General features: G+C 38.9%; 1 protein-coding gene across 1 annotated transcript in view; it reads left to right on the top strand.

Annotated features, from left to right (window-relative positions):
• Positions 1-2,087: 2,087 nt before the first annotated feature.
• PSMD14 (proteasome 26S subunit, non-ATPase 14) overlaps positions 2,088-19,975 on the top strand; it is a 48,553-nt gene continuing 30,665 nt past the window's right edge. Inside the window, exons 1-3 of the mRNA XM_075028580.1 lie at positions 2,088-2,240; positions 7,445-7,532; positions 10,224-10,275. Of these exons, the coding sequence (XP_074884681.1) occupies positions 10,228-10,275 (48 nt within the window). The 5' untranslated portion in view covers positions 2,088-2,240; positions 7,445-7,532; positions 10,224-10,227. The remainder of the gene's footprint in view (positions 2,241-7,444; positions 7,533-10,223; positions 10,276-19,975) is intronic.

Here is a 19,975-nt window from a genome sequence, read left to right as displayed (position 1 = left end):
GCTCACTTTTCATAAATATTTTTGTTTCTTTCTTTTTTCAGAAGTGTGGAGCTCCTTAAAGACACATGACTGCAGAGTGACAATTGAAATACAATGAGTATTTCTCATTAAGGTATCAGAATTCCAGTGAACATGGAGGAATAAAAGGATTGCTCTCGAAAACAAGGTACAAATCAGGAAAATACATAATGCATTTCAGTTCACTGAATTAATACTTTACCTTTTAAATGTAATCACACACACACAAAAAAGAAAGAACCTTTGACCACATAATTATTGTGGTCATTGTTCTCAATGACTTTTGAGAACATTAAAATATGCAGAAGTCTCAAAATACAGTCTCAAGACTGTAGGAGCTAAGTTTTTGCCAGGTTAAAACGGGAAAGAATGTAAGAGCCTGTTTGAAGCAGGGTGCAAGTTTTCTTTTGTATAAGACAAACATACATAGATAAAAGCACACAAACAGACAGACATATTTATGTCTTTACTCTGTTTTTCTGAATAATTTGGCTATAGGTGCAGCAATAAACTGCACTAATAGGTTTTTCATTAGTAATGTGAAAAAGAAATGAGTGACCCACAATACAAACTACATTTTAAGCCTTTAGCTTTTTAAGAATCTTTTGGAAATTTTAACTCTTGTGATTCCCTCAGCCTAGTAAAGATCTGAAAAAGGATGGAAGAGACAATTATAGGAATATTGTTTTTCAAAAAGATTGCCGCTCTTGAAAAGCAGAATAGCAGGTGTCATGGTAATACACTTTCTCTTTCTTTTGATTCATTTTACACATCATGGTATAAAAACCTAACACTTCCGAGTTTGCTAAAGTGTCATGGAAGGGGTGACCATATCTGTCTGAGGTTATCCCAGTATAATTTATAACGTAGTACCTTTCCACCTGCTTCCATATAGTTGTCTGTGAGCAGAAAATGCTGACCATCTTGTAATATTACACTCTTAATTCTTAAAGGGGCTTTCAAAACCAAACCATAATGCTCTTCCCGCTCATTTGTGGTGGAAACTTTATACGCAGTCCTAATAAATTGCTTTTAGAGGTTCTTAAGTTGTCCAATACTTTCTAAAATATTTGTAATACTTCAGTTGCTAGACACAAACTAACCTCTAAAAAATTGTATTGTTTTAGCCATAATGAGTTCCTGAGGCACCGAGTTCCACAACATGTTCAGATACTGTCTGAAAAACTATTTCCTCGGCCTTGTATTTTCCTCTTTTAATTTACAAGAGAGTTTTTGCTCCTGTGTTAACATAATAGAAATTCCAGTTTGCTTCTCTGCATCATTCATCAGCATGCATGCTTTTATCTCATTATCTCTTACTTGTCTTCTTTGTATGGCAAAAATTGTCACTCTTTTCCATTTCTGCTTATGCTGTTTTTATACAGATGACCATTCTTATTACTCTTCTCTAAATCATCTTATTTTCTGTAATACTGTTTTTGAGAGGAGTACATGTGGTACTGTTCCTATTACAGTAATCCTTCTTTTATTGATTCGATGACCCATTCGTTGGCTCTTCTGCCATCCTATCGTCTAGTTACTTGAGCACAGGTGCCATTCGGCTGCAATTTGATTCTGAGCTACGGACAAAGTCAACCCAGAACTTTACGGCAAAGCAGTTTAAGCGCTTCAGATCAGCATGTGGCACTTCCCACTCAGCGTCACGTAGAGACCGCGTCCCTCTGAAGGCCTCTGCTCCCAAAAGTAACTGTGACAGCTACGGATTTGCCAGTCCACAATCCAGCCAGCGCAACGGACAACGCGGGTGCGACCACGGCATCCCGCTGCCTCAGGGGCTTCTCAGGCCCCCCACTCGCCACTGCCGCCAGGCTCTCAGCGGCCTCAGGCCCAGATCGGCCACAGCTCGCCCTCTCCTCTCGGAGCGCCGGGGTACCGCCGCGGCCCACCCTCCCCCACGACACCCGGGCGAGCCCTCCTTTCTCGCTCCGCCACACAGAGAAGAGGACGGTTTAACGGCCGCGGCCGCTGCCGGGCGCGATCCCGCCGGCGGCACGCGCCGTTGCCAGGCGGGCCGCGTTGCCATGGCTCCCAGCCCCCCTTCCTTTCCCCTTCCCGGGCTGCGGGACCGGAAGCCCCCGCCGCGTGCCCTTTGAACCGGGAAGTCCTTGCAGAGGCCTGGGCGGACTCGGTTTGAATGAAATCCGGCTGATTCACGGCGGCCCGGGCCGAGGCGGCGCGGCCGGGGAGGGGTCCGCGCGGAGGTGAGGGCCCGGCGGGACGGGCGCCCCGGTCACCGGGATCCCCGGGGGCCCGGCGCGGCCCGTGGGGGCCTCGCTGCGGCGTGGGGCGGCCTCTGCGTGGCGGCGGCGGCGGGAGTGGGGCCCGCGGGGAGTGGGCCCGAGCGCCGGGCAGGGAGGCGGGTCGCGGGGACGGGAGCGGCACCGTCCCCTCCCCGGGTAGCCTCGGGGGGGGGGGGCGGTTTTCTCCCCGTGGGGCACCGGCCCGGGCAGGGAGCACGCTGGGCCCCGCGGGGCCGGCGGTGCCTGGCCGCGTTTGTGCCGGTCGCGCCCGAAGGAAGTTTGGGCGACCTCGGGCAGCGGCGGTGCTGGGGCGGCCGGCCTGTAAACAGGCGGCAGGAGGCGGCCGGGCCGCGGGGTACCCCCGCCGCCGGAGCGGGCCGCCTGGGCCTCGGCGCCTCACCGGCCCGGGGCGGCCCTGCCTCTTCCCGGCCGAGAGCAGCCGTCGTGTTTGGCCTCGGCAGCGCCCGGTTTTGCAGCCGCTGGCCGGTGTTTCGGGGCGCCGAGTGGCGCGGGGGGTGCCTCCGAGCGGGAGTTTGTCCTGCGGGCGGTTTCCCGTCCGAGGGACTCGGCGGATGGAAACGCTGCCGCTTCTGGAGCGAAGCGCTGCGGCCATCCCCGGCGGTGTGGGGCTGGAGGTGGGGAGGGAGGGAGGGAGGGGGAAGCCAGGGCAAAGCGCTGGCTGGGGTGCGGGGGGGGAGAAGAAATCTTTAATCCGTGTCGGGAAAGACGAAGCGGAAGTAAGTAGAAAAGGAGCGATAATAAAAATGAACAGTGCTGTCTCTAGTATGCAGCAGACTTGCATGTCCTTTTTGGAACAAAGTTATGTGACGTAGTTGGATACTTGTAAACGGCTGACAAATCTGAACGTGCGCTGATGTCGCCTCTTAAAGTTGCGCTTGTTTCTGGTACGCTGTCAAAAACCAGAAAAACAGCAAGGATCGAGATCGACTTCTCTTAAAAAAGTTTTATGCAAATGTATTTGAAAGCTGTATATAGCCGAAAAGGTACTAGGCAAGCTGAAAAGTCTGACAGGTTTGTATTAATTGTAAAGCTTTCACCACCTGTGAGTCCAAGGTGTACTGTATGCCTCGGATGCAGGGGGTACACTTGGAAGAAGGTCCTGCTGAGAAGGGCACTGTTTGTGAGCTTGTGTTATGGAAACAAGGAAAAGATCTGTGTTTGTGAAGAAATCTGGAAACTAGTTTGTGGATGAATTGCTTCTGAACCACTTAGTCTGACTTTGAGCAACTAGGTTTTGCCCATAGCTTAATGGGTAACTTGTGTTCCATCAGCTGTTATAACATGCCACATCAGGGGTATTCATTTGAAGACAATGATAAATTAGAGCATGCTTCAAAATTAACATTAAATAATACCAAAATATAAATTAGTTTGTAACTTTCTTGGAAGTGTTTCAATCTTGACAGGCATTATGGAGTGTATACTAATAGTAGCTACAATTATCTCCTGACATCTAGGATGACGGGAAAGGACAGGTAGTTAGGATACCTTGAATAATAGAAAACCAGTGTGATGAGTACTTGCTGGCGCTGGTGGCGGGAGACAGTTCCACAACACTTGTGTGTATACCCCCCTCTTCTGCAGAGTTCAGAGAAGCTTATTACTTTATATTTAGCATAAAATTAAAATTAATTTTGTGAGGTTTTGTGGTGGTGTGATTTGTTAATGAATCTTCACTTACCTGTAAGTTTGGTGTGGATGTACTTAAGTATCTTTAGAGTAGTCAGCTTGGGTCTGGGTTACTTCAGTAACACCAGCCCAGCAATGAATGTAGTAGAATTAGGTTTGCTGGGCTTCTGGATATCAGAAAGCAGAGTCAGAGAAGCTAATCTGCACACTTTCTGGTCCAGCTCACATTTATTGAGATTGAGGTCTATATTGTCCAGAAACATTGGGTTTACAGAGCTGAGAGCATTTTGGAAGCGAAATAGTCATGTAGCTCTGGACTTGTGCTACTGAGACTGCATTCATTCATGGCATGGTTTGTCTTTAGCTTTAATAAACAAAATTACCATCAGTTTTCAGTAATTTGTTCTTCTCTTTCATATAAAATGTATAGGAAGATAGACTTTGTGCCCCATTGTCACATGTGAAGTTTCTGTTCTGGTTCAAGTTTCTTTCATTCAGTGTTTGTTGACTTTACCTGCTGTGAGTTTTTGTTCTTTTCTTGGTGAAATGATGTTTCTCTGCAAGATGCAATTCCTCAGCTAATTTACCTTTGTAGCTCTTTATCATCCCTAGTGAGGTTGAAATTGTTATAGTTGGAGCAAAAACCTTAAACAACTTTTTTAGTTGCTGTTAATAAAATTGTTAATTCACGTGCTGTGTGGAACTTCTCAACAGGACATCTGGAAGTGCTTATACAAAGCTTATTATGTAGTCTCAGGTGGAGAAACTGAGTTACCAAAGATGAAATGATTTGCATGAAGTCACTCAGTTTACAGATTGCAAAGTGTGGAGTGAATTGCTCTCACCTGAGTCTAGCCTGATACTCTCTCCATTAATAGGGCAGTTTAGTAGCCAGTGGTTTCTCTTCCATGTCTGTTGAAGATAATTTTGATTTTTGTTGTTTTTTTTTTTACTAGAAAGTTGTCAACCTAGGAGAACCCTCTTTCGTTGAGAGATTGTGTCATGCAGTGTTAATGCTAGATAAAAATAGCACGCTGTAGTGTGAAACTCATGTGTCTCATGCAAAGAGATACAGTAATTTAAGACTGTGTTTCAAGTTGGATTTCAAAATATGTGCTGAAACATGCCAAGTATAAGCACAGTAGCTATTGGTTTATACCTATATGTATACATACATGTGTGCATAATGCATTTATATAATTTCATCCCTATGTTACCTAAGGAAAAAATATTTTCATTATTAAAAGTCAGCATTTAAGTTGCCATTTAAGTGACTTGAAAGTAGTAACCAACAACTGAATGGTGAAACAGAGCCCTCCAAATGGACAACTCTTGCTAATTATTTCAGTTACCTAACAGTACTGTTATGAACAATATTAGACATGGGCTTAAAAAATTTCTGTTTTCAGATCAGTTCTGAGATGCGCTGTGTATACTTCCACTGCATTATTAATAACCACAGACTTTTCTCTTTTGAGGCCAGGACAGTTAAAAGAAAATTGCAATAATGGAGGTTTGGGGTTTTTAAATACCATCCTATGATCAAGGTTTTTTAGCTGAGATGTTCCAATCATGGACATACACAAGCAGAGAAGCTACTTAACTTTTATTTTAAGCCATCAGTGACCACATTGATCTCAATGATGAGTGCATGTCATCTAAATCCTGCAGTGCACCAAAATGCACGTTTATTATCATTATAACTGGCCTTCTGCAATTTTCTGATATGGAACTATTTGATATGTGTACTCCTTTCCTTAAAGCTTCACTTAAAACAGAGACTGTTAATATTTCCTTCTGTCTGCAAGGAAGAGTTATCAAAATACTTTTTGCTGACTCTGGAAGGAAAGGAGGCGAGACTTACTGTGAACTGTTTGTTTACTTTTCTGTGGTTTTTATATATAACTATAAGTATATATATGTGTGTGTCTATATATAGAGAAAAAACAACAGGTAAGTGTATAATCAAAACTAGCATTTTGCACTTTGCAGCAGAGAGGGGAAATTCTCAGCTATTGGTTAACATGTTGTGTGCCTCCCCCAGGGAACTGACCAAGCTCACAGAGATCTGTTTCTTTAATATCCTTGTAGGAAGTGGGGAAGGGAATGCAAGATGCCTGGGTGGCCAGTTGGTTAAAAGTGAATTGGGTTGTAACTCTGAAGCCCGCTTGTGAATTGGTTGCAGTTTTGTTGCAGCCTGTGGAAATAAAACTGTTGGCTGTTGTGGTCCTGTCTCATCTGATCTCTCCTGGATCTTTTTGTTATGCAAAGCTGGCAGAAATGTAGCAACTTTTCTTTTACTTGTTGGTGGAGTTCCACCCCAGCCTGTCAGCACTGAGAAACTCTGACTTGTTCTTTCTCCTCTGACTTTCTAGGAAGATTAGCACATCTTCCTTTGCTCTTGTGCTTCTTGGAGATAAGGTTCAGAACAGTCTCTGTTAAATTACCTGTTACTTTAAAAAAAAGAAACCAAAACCAACCAAACACCAAAACCCCTACCAAAAAAACCCCAACCAACACCAAAACCCAAAGGCATTCTTTGGGCAGCTTCAGCTTAAAGAATGATTTGACATAAATGTCTTCGGCAGTCTGGATTAGCGTTAGAAGGAATCGGCTCTTCCAAGACCTCTTTTTCTGTTATGCCAAGACAACTGTTTCTGGGATGCAGTGTGAATCCTCTCAGAGAAGTGAACAGGGTTAAAACCAGCATTTTTGTTAGCCTATCAGTTTACTGCAAGGCTGCACAAATGGCTGTCCTGGCAGTACTGAGAAAGCAGCATCAAGTTGGTAAGCAGCAACAGCAGCTTCCCCACTGCTCCTTATGTTAACATTGACATTGAAAAAAACGTCTATCAAATCATGGCCACAGATCATTTCACAGATCTGTTTTAAAACACTGCACTACAAATGATTGAGTGGATGCAATTAGTGGGCAGTGTTCTCTGGGAGGAGGATAACATACATGACTTCTAACTCCTAAACTGAATGTGAAGCAGCCTTTCTCAACCTGGATTCAGGCAAACCTAAAGACCTCTGTGACTTTCCCAGTCACACCAACTGCTCCTGCTGAAGTAAACAAGAAAACTGTCCGTACCTGCAGGCTGCTCTTTACCTGTGTGCTTAGGTCATCTCAGCTATGGCAAAATCTTCTAAAATAGTAATAAAGGACCATAGTTTCAGTTTCTAACAGCATTTTAAGTTATTGATTAGCTTTAAATTGCTTAAATGGGTTATTAAAATACTTTACTCTTCCATGTAACTTTGAGAAACTTGGAAACTTCTTTCAGTGTTATGGGTACTTGGGCAAGACATGGCATGCACTGCTTCCAGGGATTATATGGTACAAGTAAAAAAAAAACAAACAAAAAAAAAAACCCCACCAACATTCTTTTGGTTATTCGATGGTGCTTTGTCCTTTTGTAGGTCATCAATGTAACATTTCTTTTTATATGTGCTACTGTTTCTAAATTTTACTGGTTTTCTGCCCTTCCCCTCCTTTCTATTTCTTTCTATAGGAAAGAGACCTGCTGGCATCATCTTTACAGTCAAAAAGTGGGAGCTGTTGCTGAGTTTATTCTGCGATCACCTCTTGCTGAGCACCAGGTTGGAAATGCATACTTGCTTTATCTGTAAATCCTAAAGTTATCTCAATTAAGGTCTAAAAATTTTGCTCAAGCTGTTTTAAGGTTTACAAAAGCATTATTTCATAAACGGAATTAATAGCTTAAATAATACTTGGGCACAGTGGATTAACAAAAATTAAAATTGTTTTAAATTTGGATTGCTAACCTAAATTCTTCAGATGTTTATACAGAGTAAACAAATATGTTTAGGTCTAAATGTACTATAACCTACTAAAACACCTTCAGTTACAAATAAGAAAGTAAAGTATTAGTTGCCAAAACTCTAACCAGGTTAGAATCAAGCCACAGAGCTAGTGAAATAATTTGCAGTGTATCTAGAACTGATTTGTAGAGATTTTCTCTCTGTGCAACTGTCTTGAGAATCTGAACATGTACAACATGTACATCTCATCAGCTTATCAGAGTTGCTGTAGTTGTAGGGAAGACCAGTTTTATGGTTACCAGTTGTAGAGACTAAGAGGTTCTTAAAATAAACATACAACCATGATTGATTAAAATAATAATGTTAGTAGTTTACTTCTCAGCTACTCTTCAGCCCTCATTAGTGTCATGAAAGATGAATCATTTTGAGTTTCAATGGAGGAGTATCTACCACAGAGGGGTAAAATGAAATGTAGTTGGTGTTAATTTGTACTTGTGACTGTTTTATTGAAGCCATTTACCATGTTTTACATAACAGCTTTAAACAGCAACTTAACCTTTCCATGGAAATCCTACAACTTGATTTGGAATTTACTGTGGTTGAGGATAAAAAAGTATATATACTTTGAGTGCAAATTTTACCTGTAATCGAGAAGCTTGGTTTCAACGACTGTCTGAAAAGAAAAGCATAACCATTGACCCTTTAATAAACCCCTTTTTAATTCATATAGTGCCAAGGTAGCTTTAAGAAAGTACTTGGAGTTAGTTGAGGCTGCAGTTGTTGGGTTTGCGTATTCTACAAAATCAAGGGAGTGAATCAAATGAAGCTAATAGCTTGTTAGTACATTAAACTGGGAAAGTGAAATTAGCAAATGCAGCAAGTTTTATTGATCCATGTGTCTTAGATATTGTTGTTTGAAATGGGTGAAATTCCATACATGATTAAAGTAGGAGTTAGATAATCTTGTCTACTAGTAGGTTCAAATGCTGCCTCTGTGTGTGTTAACAAGAAACTTAAAATACTTGTTTTAAACTTAAACTGAAATAAAGCCTGTTACTATCTAGCCAGTAAAAATATTAGCAAATTTCAGAAGGAATAATGAGATGACATTCACCTTCAACATAAAGACTTTTTTATTTTTAATTTACAAAGGAAATTTATTTTTCATTAAAAGTCCAAAGTTCTTTTGCATAATTAATTTTACAAGAAGGTTCTTGAATTAGTATTGTTAAAAAAAAAAAATTATGTATGTAATTCTCTTATGTGTAATGTAACATCCATTTGGAGGATGAATGTATTTTGGAACTATCATTACTTGCTGTTCTCAATTGCTCTTATCACCTGATCAGGCTTTGTTGTGTTGTATTAAAACTTGTGCAATTGAGATCATAGTTTCTGATGCTTTACTTTGTATCTTCTATTTCACAAATAAAATAAGCCAGTAAAATTTACTAATGTCTGTAAACCTTGGAAATGGCTTGATTTGCTGAGAGCAGCTGTTTAAAAAGTAATATTCAGTAGTTTTTGTTTATTTTATCACTGAGTTTTGTTGTATAAAGCTAAGAAGTTGAAAAAGCCAAATAGGCAAGATAAAAGTCCGTTACAGCTAGGAGAGAACCCTTTCTTAGATGTCCACAATTAAATACTAGATTGCTTTTCAACAATAGAAAGTGAATAAACTGCTGAGATACAAACATCAGTGGTTTTTTGGTTTGTTTGTTGTTTTTTTTTTTAGTTGGGCACCTTAACAATTCTTATTCCTGGAGATCACTCCTTTGAAAGTTGCAAGATAGAAAAGCTTTGGTTTTTTTTTTTATAAAGTAACAAGTTAGTTGCCTTGATTAGAATAATCTTGCACTAAAGCAATGGCACACACAACACAAGAAATGTATTAAATGACTGTACTGTCACTAGTGTTCTAACTATATACACACTAAATGTTTACTTTACAGTATTTCTTTTAGTATAATGAGTTCATTAAAAAAAAGCTTTTGATGCTAATTCAGAGATCCATAATCTGCTCAGTGTCTTTCACATGTAGTTTTGATGATAACTGACAAGCTGTAAGTTAATTAGTGCAGAACTTACTAATGAGGATGCTAAAATCCTTACTTTCACATTCTTATTGATGCTTTCTGAACAAATTGGAGTAAACTTGATTGTATATCTAATAAGTTTTAGGCACTTCCTGGATGTAGGTGCTGTTCTTAACAAAAATCTCTCAATTAATTGAATGATAGGAAAGTTTTGAAAAGTTTGACAAGAGTGCTCGTCTTCAGAAATGGGGATAACCCAAAACCAAAGCAATAAAACAAGGTCTGTTAATTAGCATGGAAGACAGCTTCTTGAATTAATATGTGGTGTTAATTAACAGGAAGTCTGATGTTGTGTTGTAATTACCACCAATATTTTTGACATACTGAGTGACTGAAGGTGAATTATATAGATAGCAATTTAGTAAACACTTCAGAGCTTGGGAACATTTTTCCTTTGTTTCTGTTTTTCTAGAAATATGGATAGACTTCTGCGACTTGGAGGAGGTATGCCTGGTCTGGGACAGGTTAGTATATAGCTTGTCAGTATCTTCTCTTTAATATTAATCAGTTCTGGAATATTCCTTTTATTATATTTAAAAATGGCATTAAGCAAAAAAACAGAGTTCATAGTAATAATCTCTAACTCTAGAGATGCTATGTAAGTGTATGCAAATCATTGTTACAGCCTGACTGTTTTTTTTTTTCGTCAGTATGAACTCTTGTGTTGGCACTGAGTTTACAGAATGTTTATAAACCTTTCATTTGGTGTCTGAACATTTTAAAGTTTGGATTGAAAAGCACTGGAAACACAGAATAAAATTAAGAAATCAATTTCCAATAATACGGATTTTCAGAACATGAAGATTGTTCTAAATGGCTGAGCATACCCACTTGCTCCTTCATAAATTGTATATTTCAGTCCATGGATTACATTGTGATGGGCATAATAAGGTACTGAAGTATATCTAAATTTCAGGAGGTAATTTGAGTTGAATTTATCACTTGCAGGTAGTTATAGCCACCTATATGTGTGTTTTATTGTGTCTTCTCTTGTTTGCTATTGTCCTCACTTCTGTAACTATGCTCATAGCAAAAAGGCCTCCCTGGCAGCTGTCCTGTTCCAGTGGGAGACCTACATGCATTGTATGGCTTCTTCTACCACTAGAGCAAGTCCTAGTGCTTTTTTCCATGGCCAGCAGTCTTCAAAAATAAAATCGAGCTGATCTTATTACATTGTACTGACTACTGTGGATACAGGAAAGAAATAAAATTAGGAACTTCTTTGTCTGAGGATTGTAGAAAGAACTATTTCCTTAAGGAAAGGGCCCCAGTGTAATTTTCTTTGTAGTCTTGGCTGGTCTCGGTAGCTGGCCTTTCTCTGCTTTCCTCATCTGCCTCTGGGGCTCTGCTCTAAGTTGAGAATCCAGACTCTTGTTTTTCTGGAGGAATCCATTCTGTTTGTCTTAGGCTTCATGATGTGTGTGTGAGTGTGCTTCTGGGATGATTGAAATTGCTAAACCCACAGCTTCTTTTGGTTGTGTGTAGTGTGTTTGTGTCCAGTATAATTAGGAAAGGAGTGGTTTAATACTGAAGCATTTGGTGAAATATTCTGAGCTGATTTACAGCCTCTAGGTGTTTTGCCAAATAAGCTGTAACTTTTGGTGCATAATTTTTTTTCCTTTTTATAGCTGAAATTCTATTCACGCTCTCTTAGTGAATCTTCAAGCAGCCCTCAGTTATTTTTAGTTTCACTTTCTTAAACAGTTATTTCTCTTGTTCCTCTGAGCTGCCAGCCTGCTTCATGACTCTTCATTTTTTTTTAACATCTGCGCAGTCTAATCACTCAAGCTTTCACTTCTTAGTCCTCTCTGAACTTGACGCATATCAAAGCTGTTTTTCAAATTTACAGTTAACTCTCTCTGCTGCTTTCTGAATTTCTCCGCTTTAACTTAAAGCTTGCTAGAAAATTGTGGCAGACAATAGAACATAACATTCAGAAGAAGCTAGCTGAACTCCTCTGGCAGCTTTGGCCTGCAAAGCTGCTCTGTGTTTGTTTAAATATGGAATTGTCTCTTAAAAGAATTGATGAGTATGTGTTGGATTAAAAAAAAAAAAAAGGCAGAAAAATGAATTGCTCTTTATGCAAGTTACTGCTTGCACTGTATATCTTGACTACTTTTGTAGTCTTTTGGTTTATTGAATCAGCAGGAAGGCTTTTCAAAAAGAATAATTTTATGTCCTTAAAATATGGTGTTTCAGTGGATGTTCGAAGATCACTTCTGTTCTGAATATTGATTGATTGATAATTGAGATTGAGAAATAATCCAGAGTGATTCAGATGGCTTTGAGGTGGAAGTGAAGAGTTGGGTATTTCTTGGACATACTTTGTCCTGCTAGAAAGTAAACAAAGTTGTTACCATTTGTTTGCACTAGCGTGTTTTAAACAACCCTACAAAGCTTTTTGTTTGTCTTATTGCTATGTCACAGTTGTTCTGTCTCTGAAGGTTTTGCTTTTAAGGTTGAACATAGTAAAAACATCTGTTGAGTGAGTTATTCTTTCTAACGTAAGAATCATCTGCATGTGTAGTCTCGTAGAAAAACAGAAGCATTTTCAAAGTAATTTTATAACACAATTTGGGGATTTTTTTCTTTCTTGTAGCTAGGGGTTTGCTTAGCAAAAGGACTGCATCACATAAGGTCTGGGAACAGTCCCTTTGATTTGCTTTGTAACTAATGTTCAACTAACAGCAAATGCTTGGTCAGCACAGTTCCTATTTGAGCTCTGCCAAGGGATTCTTTCTCATTGACTTGCCTTAGCTTCTTCAACAGCAATTACTGGGTTCTTTCCCCTGTGGTAAAACCACCTCTATTATCTTGTTTGGTTTTTGTTTGTTTGTTTCTTCATTTTCACACTCAAATATGTTGTCCCAAGTGCTCTTTGGATTCATGTTTTTACAACGTTTTTTTGAAGTCTTTTCTTGTCTTGCATTCCACTTGAAAACTGCTTTCAGTGAATTTGTGGTTCTTTTCTTCTCTTACTACTTGCTACTTCAGCATGCTATTGAGTGGCTGATTGGCCTTTAATGTTAAATTGTCCAGAGGTGGTCGGTGCTAAATTCTGTTGACCCTAAGCCTGTCTTCATACGGCTGATAAACACATCTTTTAAGGAAGTGATCTTCAAGTGATATTTCAACAATCAACTTTCCTTCCAGTCACTTGTGGCTTAGAAATTTTGAGCCATTTCCTCTCTTTTAGTCTTAGGTGGACAAAGGACTGTCTTCATGGGGCAGCAGGTGGACAAGAGAGGAGGGAAGAGAATCTGATAGCTTTTGGCATCACATAAGCCATCCACAGTATTTTCTGGCAGTGAACTTGGTCATTAACTTTGTGTTCTTTGTATGGGAAGGTACCTGTGTTTAGTTTTGAACTTGATAAATAAGACCTTCTTTGCAACACTGCTTCATGCAGAAATTGTTTTTCTTATATGCCTGGTATTGTAGGCATTTGAATTTCTGCTCTCATTATATATGCATAAGAAGAATGACTGATTGAAGCTTTTTAAAAGAGTTGTGGGGAAACAGTTAAAGTTTGAAGGTGTTGCGATGTCCCAAACAAAATGCTTATTAATTTAATTTGCCTTCTGTAGTTCATGGGAGTTCAGATTTTGGCAACACCCTTGTTTTCCTTCTCTTGTATGGTCTCTTTTTTCTTCCTCCGGCCCCTTGTCATGTTGGGGTTTTTTTGTTATCTTTCCTTTCCTGGTTTACTCTTTTCTGTCTCTCCCTGTTCATCCCCCTGGAACACTGCCTACCACAGAATTTCACTAGTGATTTAATACTTCACTTTGCATTGTACCTTTGGTGCAGACAAATTAACAGGCTTTGTGGGGTATGTGAAAGCATTCTACTTATGTAGCAGGCAGGAATTTGGAGCAACACTCCTCTTCATTTTGTACACCGAACTATTGTTTGCTAGTGAAATCAGTTCCGCATATGCCTCTATTAGGCAATCCTACTGCATACTGTTTAAGGGTGTAAGTAAATTAAGTGCATTTTTAGCAGAGCTCTCTCCCCAATGCTTTCAGAACAATAATCCAAGCTATACAAGTTCCTGTCCGTACTAACAACTCCTGTCTGTTTTTCTGAATCCAGATGTGATAGGAAGCAGTGAAATAATTAATGACGCTTTTAAAATGCTGTTGAAATAATTTTTCATTATTTGATGGATTTTTGAAAATATTAATTTGCATTGCTCTGTTGGTGCAGGCAACTGTTTTAGTGCAATAAATGGAAAATAAAACTGATTCTGTATTTCTGAATTAACATATTTGATGGCAGAGGGGAAGGGAAAAAATCCAAATGGGAAGGGAGGGAGAGACAGAGAAGTGACCTGTGTCTTATAAGGAGTGTTTACACCTTGACTTGGAATATAGAAAATAGAAGTGCAGATAGCTATTTTATTTGAATAATGGACTTGCCAATTAGCCATCAAGTGCTTCCATCTGTGAAATAGTTGATCAGATGGGTTAGCTGGGATGTTTCCAGATTAGGGCATTGTAAATGGCACTTGAAAACTGTCACTTTGATTATGAGGTTTCAAGCATTGCACTGCTTGATGCTGTAGAACCTTTTTCCCTCGTATTATCATGGTTTTTTAGAACATGCTGATCCCATTTAGTAAATCTATGGCACCGTGGGAACTTGGGAGACCTGCCACTGATCTAAAGTTCTGTTTCATCTGCTGATCTAGCCAGGATCGTTATTGGAAAAGAGCACTACTGGCTCAGTATTCTGCAGGGCTTCAGAATAAGAGTTGGTGATCTGGCAGGCAAAGGAGGGTCAGCCTCTGTGTAGATCATTCCCAATTAACAATTAAATACAAGTTTCCTTGAGTTACTTAATTAAGCTGATGTGTCTCTTGAAGTAAATTATGTGTTCTAGCTGGCTAATCTGCATCCTAAGATTCCCTTTGTAAAAAAAACCAACCCAAAACCAAACACAAAACAACCCTCCCTCCCTCACCCAACAACAAAAAAAATCAAAACCAAAACACCCCAACACCCCCCCATCCATCCCCTGCAAAAAAAACCCAAAACCCAACCAGAAAAAAACCCAACACCTTAGTATCTTATTGAAAATTGTTTTGGTTAATTGATTTGTGAAACAGGTTGGGGTTTAGTTTGAAGGGTGCAAATGTGTTGTCTTTAATATAATAAAGTGCTTTTTCTTTCGGAAAGCTGTAGAGTGTTTTGGTGTCTCAGTATCTGTTGCACCTGCATGACTCTTTCCTTCGTGTGTCTCCTGGGTGTATATGCTTTATTTGGTTTGAGTTGTGGTGATACACTATTGTCTGCTTCTCACACGTATTTGAAGCTTCAGATACTCCTTTTGAGAATACTCTGCCAGGGGAATAAATCTGAATTACAGCTCTTAAAGTTGTGCATCGTTTCTGTGCCATTGCTTCTGAGACATTTTCCAGCAAAGTTCTCAAGTACTAAGAATGTTAGTATTTCTAGAATTCCAATATACCTCCCAGTCAATAAGATGGTATACAATTTGAGTGGGTTAATCCAGTTCTACTTTTTTTCCCCAGAAGCTGTCAACCCATTTAAAGAGTAGAAAAATTTTCTTAGTGATAAATGTTTTTTCATCCATTAAAAACATCCAACCTCAACTCCCATAAGAAGTTCAAAAGTCTTAATCAATTGTGTATGTTATCTCCGGTAGAAAGTCTCAGTGTCTGTTTATATAACTGAAATATATGATTTTGTTTTAAGGAGAAAAAACCACCATAGATATAGTAAACTGTGCTGTTTTACTTTTATTGACTGGGATGATTATTTTACTGCATTGGTTAGTGGTTTAATACAGGGCTGTTCAACGGAAAGCTTCATATCAAGTTTAGGGTACTGGTGTGGCCTGGGTCTGCTTACACTGGAGGTGATGACAGCTCCATGGGTAGTGTAGGCTTATTTGAAAGTTGGTGGGGACTGCTAAAGGCTGAGTATAGTTTTCCTACATTTGAAATAGTTGAGTGATTGTAACATGATTTATATCCAAAAGTGCTAATGGGAGAGGGAAACATGGTAGAATTGGTTCAGGAACAGTCATATGATTGTACTTAGAACACAGTGTGTACTTTGTGTGATAAAAGCTGCCTTAAAGTATGATGGGCTGCACTACAGTCATACCTTACATATTATTCACAAACAAACACAAAACTGAAAATAATAAAGCTAGTGGGTTGTACCTGAGGATTATCAGTTTCCTCTGATCTACTGTTTTCCTATGAACTCTGGAGACCATTTTTAGCTGCCTCCTCTTGGCCTCAGATCTTAAACTTCCTTATTTCTAATAATTAGGCAATTAGCTTCTCTCTCCTCAATTTAATTGCTAGTGTAGTCCAACCGACTTTCCCCAGAAGAGACAAAGGGGCTTGGACAAGGAAATGAATGTAGCCATAATGAGAAAGAACGGGGGGGAAAAAGACCAAACAAGAGCAGACATCTTGGTGCCTTTTTGCATTACATCTGTTCCTTTCTGTATGTTTCCTTTCTGTAAGCAGGAAACAGCCCCCTTACAGTGATTAATTTAATTTATTTCTCTTAGAAATTGTTTCTTTCTGAAATCCCATGCAGTGCTACTATGCAGCACCTTTGAACAAGGGCTTCTGTTTTCTTCTTGCAGTGTAGAAGAGTCCTCTTCAGTTTTTTTCTGGAAGTTTGAAGTGTTCTTTTTGTATTAATACTGGTGTGGGGTTTTATTTTGTTTTTACAAAGTGTTACAAACAACTAACCTTCCTACATATTGCCACTCAGTCTCCCAGTTCACCTGCTTGTGTCCAGAGGACCAGCTCTTCACAACAGAGAGCCTGTAGGCATATAGAACCCAGTGCCTTCTTTTACATATTGAGTAAATCCCTTTTCACTGCTCTGCTGCACAAAGTGTACTTTAGGGTGACCTCAGACAGCACCTGCTGAAGGCTAACTTGTCTTCTTGGCAGAACTATGTCTAGAATAAGGTAATTAAAAGTCTGCATTAGAGCAAGACTTCTGGAGGCAGACAAAATGTACAAATGCTGACTCGTTATCTGCCTTGAGGCTCTCATTTCTAAATCCCAATACCTTCTGTAATGGTGATAGGAATAGATAACAGGTTAGTCCTGGTTTATTCTGGAGTGAAACTGACCTTTGTACTGTCTGGATTTTCTCTTTTCCCAGTAGCTTGAGGTTGTGAAAAATAGTAGTTTATTTCAAAAACACATACAATGTCACTGAGAATTTGTGTCCCTGATCTTATGGCTTTTTGCTAGCCATAATATTGTCATGGAATCATAGAATGGTTTGGGTTGGAAGGGACCTTTAAAGGTCATCTAGTCCAAATTGTCCTTATGCTTGATAATGAGGAATATTAACTGCAGCGACACAGCTTACCTTCCCTTGCTTTTTTGCATGTCTTGATGAATTTTTAGATTGTGTGGGGTAAAGAGAGAGGAAACACTAGAATGAGGAAGGATTATGCTTGGCGGCCATTTTATGCAACAGTTGTGTTGGGAACATTGCAGAAAGTCTGACTATTGCAAATTGCATCAAGATGATACATTTAAATAACTATATCATGAATGCGTGTTAATATTGGGTAATAAATATTTCTGATTAAAATTAGACTAAGTAGATTGACTTTCTGTGAAGTACATTGTAGTAATCTGACCTCAAAATAAATCTGACTAGCATAATTTGATGCCAAATCCTGGAAAGTATTTTTTTTTCTTAGTAAGCTGTAAGCCTCAGTCTTTGAGAATATTTTCAATGGTAGTATTGGAAAACAGGAGTGCTGCTTTCTGTAAAAGACCTTTTAAAATTTTGACAGTTTGGGGCGATTAGATAAGCAAAACACATTACATTCTAGAGGTATATGGGAAATCCTGCATATGCCCATGTTGGTGGATTACTATATCTCTTCTATGAAACTGTTAATAGTGCAAGAGAGATTACTGATAGATGGATAGGATAGAAACATAAGCTAAACTTTGGTGGCTTCCTTTCTTTCTTTTTTTCTTTAACTAAAATTCTGGCCAGGTTCTCTGGAGTGTCCCAGTGAACTAGAGATTATTTTTGTTTTAAGTTCTGCTTGAGTTAAAAAACCTAAAAACCACAGAAACAAAAAACCCAAACAAACAAAAGGTAAGTGGTAAAGTTTTGGCTCTGCACTGAAGAGGTGTTTGCAAACTGGTGATGCCAACCCATTTAACCAACTGTTCAAAGCTATACAAAGTTCTGTGTTCTGTAATTTTGGTTTTTGAAGAGGAGGGGAGATGGCAAACATTATAGATTTCAAGTCCATCTATATTGCTGTTTATGGAGTTCTGTTAGAAATGCGAACCTGGATGAACTTTTTTTAGGAGACAGGATTTTGTAAAACATACTGAGGCAAGTTTTTTTACCTAGCCTGTTAAGGGTTTTTTGCAGATATTTTTAATTTAAAGTAGCAATTGATGCCATAATAATTCCCTAGTATCCCTACTCCATTTTGGAGTCTATGAGACTGTCTATGAGACTAAACATATTACTACAATTTTTGTTTGATCTGACATATGGTGTAACAAGACAATGTGATCCTTTCAGAAATCTAGCCTGTTTGTTGAGACTTATGGTATTTTGTGGTCTGTTATGTATGCTTGATTATAATTGGTATAAAAATGGGCCTAAACATACAAACTGTTTAGACATAATGCTAGCTTCAAAATATAATCCTGTTGATGTGAAACTAACTGTAAAATTGTGTGTGTACTAGCTTGAAAACTGCAATAAAATTTCAAATTGCTACTAATTAGTGTGTGTTTCACAGTCCAAAGTAATATATTTTTCCCTTTCAATGAACTCTATGATTTTTCCAATTTTTTTATGAACTGTATCATTTTCTCTGTCATGACTGATCACGTTAACTTCCTGTACTGTGGAAAACGTAATACATGGCTTCTGGCGCTTGTCATGACAATTTTGCTAGAACCATTGAGATCTGGGAACATAGCTTACTCCCTTCACCACTTCCACTGATGGAATACGAATTAGTATTTTCTCTAAGTGTATTGTCTCAGTATAGAAAAAATTGCTCCACAATCACAATTTTGTTTAGATTTTTAGGCTTGGCAATGTGTAAAAAGCACTATACTGATATAAGAAATCTCTTATTCTTTATTTCAATATATCATCAGGTCATACCAGTTACTGACAAAGGGTAAGTAGAGAAGAGCAGTGGTACTCTGGTGAACTTTTAAGGTCTTTTTATTATCACTATACCTCTGCCTCCTCTGCAAGCTTGCTTGAGTTTGTGTCCTCTCTGTAGGTAGTATTCTGTAATGGTTTTTTTTTTTCCCCCTCATACCAAGCTATGCACCCACCATTGGATTTACCTTCACAAAATGGTGGTTTTAAGCTCACTTTAAGTGCCTGATCTTTCCACACACCCTTTAATATGATAACTTATTATTATTTTACAATGATTGTCATTGCATTTATACCCCAGTTGCCCTTCTGCCCCCACCTACATAGTAAATGTCATGATTTTCTGAAACACTTGTTTTGGAGGAGGTAGATAAAAGGGAAGTGAAGAAGCGTGGAGGGGTGAATAGTTTTTTTAAAATTCAAAAGTAGTGCAAGTTTTTTCTGTCTTGTTTTTTTAGTTAATCTTTCTCAATTGTCTTTAGATATAACAGCTGAAAATATGTACTGAAAGGGTTAAGTCGGCATGAAAGAATTCATTTCCACTTTAATGACCTAGCCTTGCTGGGTTAGGACGATGGGGAACATGCTTCTGACTTGTACTCCTATTGCCAATTAACACCTCCTATAACAGGTTGCCTCAGCTAGTCATTGAAGCAGAGGCAGTAGAAATATTTTACATGCAGCTTGTTTTTCACACTAGTTGTTTAATACTCACAAATTTAAACTATTAAAAGGTTCTTTCTTACCTTACTGGGAAAGAAAGAAACACTATAGTGGTCAGTGTTTGCTTGTGTGTCCTGCGTTCACATTTAAATTGTTCCAATTGCAAAAATGAAAAAAAAAAAAAAAGTCGTAATGATTGTAGCAGTTCTTATATTTTACACAGAAATATGCTGTTTGGTGCAATAAAGCTAAGATTTTCTCTACAGCACTTTAGTTCACTGCCTTTTTTTATTACAGTTGCCCCTGCAAAACTGAGTGTCTTTATTGAAACAGCTAT

The sequence above is a fragment of the Buteo buteo genome, chromosome 5 (assembly GCF_964188355.1).
Source record: "Buteo buteo chromosome 5, bButBut1.hap1.1, whole genome shotgun sequence".
NCBI lineage: Eukaryota > Metazoa > Chordata > Aves > Accipitriformes > Accipitridae > Buteo > Buteo buteo.
This window is presented reverse-complemented; position numbering and strand designations above follow the sequence as displayed.